The sequence below is a fragment of the Etheostoma cragini genome, chromosome 22 (genome assembly GCF_013103735.1).
Source record: "Etheostoma cragini isolate CJK2018 chromosome 22, CSU_Ecrag_1.0, whole genome shotgun sequence".
Lineage (NCBI taxonomy): Eukaryota > Metazoa > Chordata > Actinopteri > Perciformes > Percidae > Etheostoma > Etheostoma cragini.
In genome coordinates, this window is record NC_048428.1 from 545,038 (window position 1) to 553,041 (window position 8,004).

The 8,004-nt window shown below is 38.2% G+C and overlaps 1 protein-coding gene across 1 annotated transcript in view; it reads left to right on the top strand.

The window, feature by feature from the left end:
- The window catches only part of itprid1 (ITPR interacting domain containing 1), a 29,321-nt gene extending 24,446 nt beyond the window's left edge, over positions 1 to 4,875 (top strand). Inside the window, exons 13-16 of the mRNA XM_034862759.1 lie at positions 1,202 to 1,329; positions 1,470 to 1,581; positions 2,391 to 2,687; positions 4,828 to 4,875. Of these exons, the coding sequence (XP_034718650.1) occupies positions 1,202 to 1,329; positions 1,470 to 1,581; positions 2,391 to 2,687; positions 4,828 to 4,875 (585 nt within the window). The remainder of the gene's footprint in view (positions 1 to 1,201; positions 1,330 to 1,469; positions 1,582 to 2,390; positions 2,688 to 4,827) is intronic.
- Positions 4,876 to 8,004: the final 3,129 nt, after the last annotated feature.

An 8,004-nucleotide genomic window follows, 5' to 3' on the forward strand; every position in this document is an offset into this window, starting at 1 on the left:
CCTATTTTTAACACTTTTGACACTTTTTTCCCCAATGTTTTGTCACTTTTGACATTTTTAACACTACGCCACAATAACTTATTAACTTTATTTTTGGAATTTATGCTCAATAAACCTCATCTAAAGGAAATAATACCTAATGTTTGAGTTAGAAAAGCAGAAATTAGGAATTATTGAGACTAAAATTAAAGGAATGGATGTTGATGATAATCACAGACTGGAATATGTCAAGTTTTACTCAATACTATTTCAACAACACTTCCATTTGTTTTACAATGCTATAAAATTGAATAAGACGCCCCAAAATTAATGAAAGTAGAGATTTGTACTTGGCAAAAAGTGTTTTGGGGAATCAATCATGTTATTTTGGGTTATTAAAAGATCATTGATATAAGAAAACTGGTCAAGTTATCCAATTATCCAAGTATTCAAAAAAAAGCTTACATAACATCTGTCAGGTGCACATTTACACAGAAGAGAGCTGGTCCAACAGTGTATTGGTAGAAATGAATATGGTATTGATAGATCATTTCTTTACATGAAAGGGAAATATTACAAATAAGGATTACATAAATGCCACACAAAAAACTAAATGAGGTCATGATTATTAACTTTTGTGTTGCAATACCCATTTAGATCATTGATAAAATCAAAATTGTACAGGTTATTTCAGATATTAATGATAATTAATATTAACTCAGCACCCAAACCAAAAGGCAAAGCATTGAATTAACCCTCCTGTTGTCCTCGGGTCAAATTTGACCCCTTTAAATATGTCGACATCTGAAATATGATTTTTACCAAATTACCAAAAAAAATGGGAATCCTTACAGCTCTTTACAAATACAGTTGATCTTTTTCATTCATGACTAATGTCATCTTTAAGTTCCTCTGATCTTAACTATTAGTAAAATAATGTAACTCAAATATTAGATATAATTCTATATAAATGAGGGTTACTGCCATGGATTCCATAAAGTAGTGTAAAACTAGTGGTAGTGTGGTGGTGTTAGAGAAAACTAAAAAAAAGTCTGAAAAAAGGACAAACATGTCATTTTGGTCCGTTTTTTTTTTTAACCCAGGAGGACAACACAAGGGTACACACTTGAGTTGTGTGACTCATATTACACGGATGTTCTATCATTCTTGAATTTGAGTATTTTCTGTTATCTGCATGTGTGGTTGCACTTGTCCCCCACAGTACTCTCTGGATGAGTTGGAGGAGATGATGCTGTGTGTGCAGCAGTTTCGCTCGGTACTCAGCAACATGGAGGAGCAGCTCTCTGAAGACCAGGCTGCAGTTTACAGTGTTCTCTCCGACCACGACAGGTACACAGTCCAGTCTACAAAGCTTGTTAAGACCCTGACGTGTCCAGAGTAAGGATCAAGACATTTGACGATCCTATTTGCAATAAGCAAGATGTTTAATTCAAAAAAACATGTGTGTATGTGTGTTTGTGTGTGTGTAGGGAGAAGGTTCAGGACATAGAGGAGCTGCGGCGAGCAGTGAAACGGGAGGCTGGAGAGCTGGAGATGCAGTTGAATGAACTGGCACATCACTATGACGACAGCTTGAAAATGGTAAAAAACACTCAGTCATCCCTGTCTGCCGGCAGAGTGGTCATTATAGAAAATATAACTGAAAGGAGACTATAGAACGCCGTCAGCACAAAATCAATACATCATAGTATCGATACATTTACAGTAGGTCACATCGGTCTCACATTGCCAGCCCTTCCTCCACAGTTCTGCTGCTGGAGCTAAAACTTTATTGTGGACGGCATCGTTTTAAAAATGAATTTTTGGGCCATTTTAGGCCTTTAATTCCACAGGACAGATGATGAAAGGGGAGAGAGAAGGGGAATGACATGCAGCAAAGGGCTGCAGGTCGGAGTCGAGGGGTAAACCTCTGTACATGTGCCCCTGCTCTCCCAACTGAGCTAACCCGGCCACTCAAGTCCCAAAACGCCACTTAAACATGAAAAGGTAGCATTGTAGACGTGACCTAATTCTGTACTGGGATTAAAGTCATGTGTCATGTCTGTCAAGAAGTGAAAATAGAATTTTTTTTAAACATCTAATGCTAGTCTCAAAAACAAAAGAACATGTGGGCTGACAGCATGTAAGCAATTATGTAGAACCACATCAGAATTGACCAATCAGAATTGTGTTTTCATGTGACTGGGGACACAGGGAGCAAGAATGGGAGATAAGAAAGAGTGTGCCAAAGTCTCTGTTATGTATGTCTTAACCTATCCACCCCCAGGACACCCTACAGTTGCATTTGTATGTTTTTGCTATTGCATTTAAAAAAAAGCTATTCTTTCATAAGATTTTGTCCTGCTGTGTACCGCTGTGTTTTCTGATTATCATTCTTTGTTTTTGAGTAGAAGATGCACAGACTGTTGGATGAGCAGTCTCTGCTCTGCTCTCAACTCAGAGTCCTCCAGCCGGAAACGGCACCCACTTCATCTGGCCACGTCCCCCACAGGACAGTAGCCACTCAGTGCCGCCTGCTGCCCGGCCTTCCGCCAGGTGACGTGCAGTGCGGTCACGTCTCCGCCTGTAGCCCCTGGAATGCGGACTCCCTTAGACAGACACCGCCTGGATCCAAGTGCATCTGTGAGGGCCTGGGCTGTTCTCCCACTAAGGCAGAAAAGCTGGACATGATGGGCTTCCTCCAAAGAGTAAGAACATCATATTGTTCTAATGTTCTAGGGAAACTAGTACAGAGAGCGGATAGGATACTCATGCCTCCTAACCCTAACCTTAAGAGTCAATAACGTTTTTTGGATGTAGAAAGACAAAAGGATCCAAGGAATAACATTTTTCCAACATGGTCCCTAATGGAAGAGAACAGGACGTACAACACACGCAAATACATACAGCCCTTCTAATGGTAAAAAAGAAAGACAAAAACAACATCAAAGTACCCAAAAATACGCCATGCACTAGAAAGCAATAAATTACCCGGTCCCCAGTCATGAAGAGTCTATTTTGCTCTAATTATCTATTTTATTCTAGAAGTAAATCTTAACTTTTTGTTTTAAATCCCTTTTCGTTACTGCAATTTTATTACTTTTTAATACTAATCAAAGTATGGTGGGCTGGTAGCTGGGAGCTGCCAGTTCACTTCCTGTGCATTGCTAAGGGGCTCTTGAGCAAGTCACCAAACCCCCAACTGCTTGGGACACCTTTCCATGGACCCCCCCCCCCCCCCCACTCTGACATCTCTCCATTAGTGCATGTATAGGTACTGAGCATGTGTGTGTAGTTCAGGCCTTTGTGTAATAACAACAGAGTGAAAACATTGTAATTTCCCTTTGTGGGATTAATAAAGGATACATTATTATTAATAGTACTAGTATTATATTTCCACGGCTTTTGTAGCTTACGTCAAAAAGAATGCATTCAGATTTACCAGGTGCAATGCTATTGTTTATTAGCCACCCTCTTACATTTTTCAGCTCTCCACTAAGAGTATCTTCAATATGACAGATGTCTTTTTCAGACAGTAAGGAGTCATCGGCATACAATAATAACATTTGAGTGTAACTGGCATGTTGAGCAGATGGAGTCTTTCTTAAGGAGCCCCTACTAAACTCATCTTTAGCGTAACACTTGTACTCTTTGGGTCTACTAGAATAGTTTTACATGCTTTGTTGTTCAAATAACATATTGTTTCTCATTAAGCCCTTTGCTGCAGCATCTCCACCTTAAACACTCTTGGTGCATCTCAAGGCCCTTAAATTGCCTCCTGAAGTCATCTAATGGCCTCCCTTCCTCGTGTCTTAGCTCCTCCCACCGAGGCGGCATGGGAGGAGGTGAAGATATCACGGGAGTAGCTATCAGATGAGGATGATGAGTTGCAGCCTTCGTCCAAGCTCTTGGCTCGCCTTCCTGAAAAGCCCAATCTGCTGCGATTGGTCAGCTGTCCCACTCTCTTGTGATTGGCCAACCAAATGCAAACAAGCCACTTATGATTTCATTTCATATGGGCAGCACATATGAAAAACTGGGCTGGATTTCCTAATCAGTGACATCATTAATTGGACATTTTAAACAGCAATGTGGGCGAGTATATAGATGTATACATCTATTACGTACACAAACAAACACACAACAAACAGAAGAAAAAAACATAAGGGCTCTTTAGAAAGTTGAATTTACAATTATGGCGATATTAAAATGTACGAGGTCATCTTTATTCAGTACTCTTTAGGGGTCATATGAGTTCATAGGAGAGACAACAGGAGACAGCAACTGGTTCGAGTGGCCAAGCAACATAGGACATGATATTATCAAAAATGTATGTTTCTATGTCTGGGCTGTTGTATTCATTTAAAAATGAACAATAATATACGCAATAACCACATTGGCATTTAAAATTCAATGTACAAGTTGAATTTATGTGTATTATTTTAAGCCAAACACTGGGCCGATACACATTAATCAGTTATGGGGGAAGAGTCATTGTCAGTCACTGAACATCTGTATATATGTAGCTGCTGCTTTAAGTTATTGGATGTACTTTTGTCTCTAACCTTTGCTGTTACTGAGCTGAGGTCATATACAAACAGATGAAATAATACTGTATACTACACTCAGGGCACAGGAATAGAAGTAGTAACACAGAGTCACTGCTTTGTTCATGGACACCATTTTGCCATGAGAAAGCAAAAGAAATGTCCATGACCTGCATGTTAACTGCAAAACATGTTTGTGTTCAGTATATGCAAAAAATCAAGCGATGAAGGCTAATTTACAAGCGATAAGATGTCTTTAAAATCATACTGCGGTCTGACTGTTGTGTGTCCTGTTTTCCAGTTGAAGGAGTCTCTGCGTCATTCTGTGAACACAGATTCGTTGGAATAAGGTGAGTTTAAATCATTGTTCAACAGTCTACTTCTGAGTCAAAGGTCATCTATTTACTCCATAAATTAGACTCATTAGCATGTACATCACACAGACTCTAGAATCATTAAATCAAAGCTAGAACAACACACACAGACGCTGTAATGGGAAAATTACATTTAACCAATGATTGGTTAAACGCAGACACTAGTTAATTCAACAAGTCATCACACAGATTTGATAGGACAGCTTAGACATGAAAGGGGAGGGAAGTTTAACATATTTCAATGAACAACGGAATAATGGACATTTACATTTAACTATGTAATGTTTTCCCAAAAAAAACTCTGAACCCTAAATTGAATCAAATTTGATAATACCTTAAAGTGCCCATATTATGGTCACTATCAGGTTCATGAATGCATTCTTAGGTTGTACCAGAGTAGGTTTACATGGTTTAATCTTTAAAAAAAACTAAAACATTTTTGTTGTTCAGCACATTGCGTGCCCTGACAGTACCTAGGTAAGGACTACTAGCCAGTCAGAAGCAGAGTATGAGGGCCTGACAGTACCTAGGTAAGGACTACTAGCCAGTCAGAAGCAGAGTATGAGGGCCCTGACAGTACCTAGGTAAGGACTACTAGCCAGTCAGAAGCAGAGTATGAGGCCCTGACAGTACCTAGGTAAGGACTACTAGCCAGTCAGAAGCAGAGTGTGAGGGCAATCCCTGCGATCAGGTCTTTAAATTAACACCCACCAAGTAAAATGGGTCTTGGCGGGTAACATGGTAAAGTTACTAGTCGTTTTGGCCAGTGATGAATAAAGCAAATATCTCTACATCTTTCTGAATCACTAATAATACACTTATACTAAATTAGATTGCTTTTGGCTCAAAACTCAGCCATACCAAACAGTAGCAATTTAATAAATGTAGCCTAAGATTGGTATTCAAATTTTATGAAAGGCTATGGAACCCCAACCCAAGCTGGCAAGATGTCAATTTGCTAGTGTTACTAACATTGGTTATAGTTCCTACCCTCAATAACCATAATTGTAGGGTATTTGCTTTTGTATTATCCATTGTTGTGCTTTTAAAAATTGTTATTTGTGTTTATTTCAATACCTTTATATCATCCTGTGTTTCAGCTGAATGGGAAATCTCCTGAAAACTCCTGAACATCTGAAGTTTCCTGTTGTCTTCCATCCAATGAAGAATATGCCTTGTGTTTGCAGATTTACAGTTTTGTGATAAATGGCTCACATGTGACTGTAGAACCACTACAAGCTGCAAGATATGCAATAAAGAAAAATGTAATAATCCTAGGACCTAACACAAAAAGCAATAGTAACAGCACAGGATATGCTGTTTGTTCATTATTTAAATTCTTATTTACAAGGTAAAATATATCAATATAAATGTAGTTATTTTTTTAAAGGATGTATTTAATGAATATGTTATTACACACTAGGCCTCTGCTTAGTGAATGCACAATGCTTCATCTGAATAATAGCACTACCCTCTACCTAAGAACCGTTAAACATGATGGTGTTGTTTATTGTGTTCAAGTGCTCCGGGAGTCTTTGTTTCATTGTCTAGAAGCACATTGGGGACGTCGTCCTGCGGCACACACTTGAGAGCGGGATGTACCAATTACCAGAGTACAATCGCTCATCAAGACTTCAAAAGGCTTTGGATTAGTCGGAGCATCACAAGTGTTTTATTTTGTAGGAAACAGAACCAATATAACTCACTTGCTTTTAATAGAACATGACCACAAACAAACACAATGTCACTTTCCTAAAAATTTCCATGCTATATTTGTGCAATATAAAAAAAAAGTGTCAACATTTTAATTTTTATTAATACTTTCTGGGTTTTTGGTGAGTGTAATGATGCATACATTTCATTGGCGTAAACAAAGGCTGGAACACGATTTTGGTTAATCTAGGCTCTTCGACTTGGAGTTTGTAGTATTTTTTTAAATATGTAATATTGGTAGATTCCTAGCTTAAACCTCGTATTGTCCTCGGGTCAAAATTGACCCGTTCTCAAAACTAGAGAAATATGGGTTTCTTTCTAAACAAATTACCCAAAACTTTAAGTACAATTACTTAATCATTACTTTCCTTGAATTTTGAGTATTCAATTTATCATTTGAGAAAGTTGAAATGGATTGAAAACCTGACTAAAATTTGAGATAAGTGTCTGTGATTATCCATCAAAACAGGTTCCTCTAATATTAGTCAGAATAATTCATCATTTTAAAATGAGGTATCATTTCCTATAAATGAAATGTATCTACCATTTATTCCAGAAATAAGTGTAAAACTAGTGGTAATAAGTTGGTGTCATTGAAAAATAGCATTGAAAAGGTTGAAGAAGTGAAAAACATTGAATGTCAAAATGTGTCAAAAATATTTAAAAACAGTAAAAAAGGAAGAAAAAAAACGTGTCAATTTTGACCCAGAAGGACATCAAGTGTATGGTGAACGGGAAGACAACACAAGGGTTAAGACTTCAATCTGCCATTCAAAAAACATGAAATTGCTGTATGATTATTTAAAGGAGGTCAAGTTGATTCATGTAATAGCCAGTTCTAAATCAGACTTCATACAGTGCTTTCCCAATATATGACTGAAGCAACACCTACCATACGGACACAATGTAATGAAATAGAGGCCAACACGTTCATGGATAAAGACTTTGTTTTATCAGCATTAAGCTGTCCAAAATTGTAAACCTAAACCAAAAGGGAGTCTTGTACAACGTACAGTATGTGAAAATATACGTGTGTTGTATATTCTAAAGCACGCGTCAAACTCAAGGTCCGCAAACCGATCCCGGCCCATCGCAGATTTGAATCAGGCCTGAATATAAATTTAGGTTCACAATAAATGTAATCTAAGTGATGGGAAACTGTTTATCAAATTGTAACTACGCAATACCTAGCCTCGCATTCCCAGACCTTCCTCTGCACTGTGGAGGAAGTCTCAGGTCTCAGGAAGGAACTTGATTTGGTGGAACATGTGTACCTTCAAAAAGTAGTTTAGTCGTCCAATTAGAAAACTCATCTGTCTGGATTTACCCTGCAGAGATCTGAGGACCAGGTGACCATAGTCCTCAGATTGGACAGATAGTCTAGCTAGCTG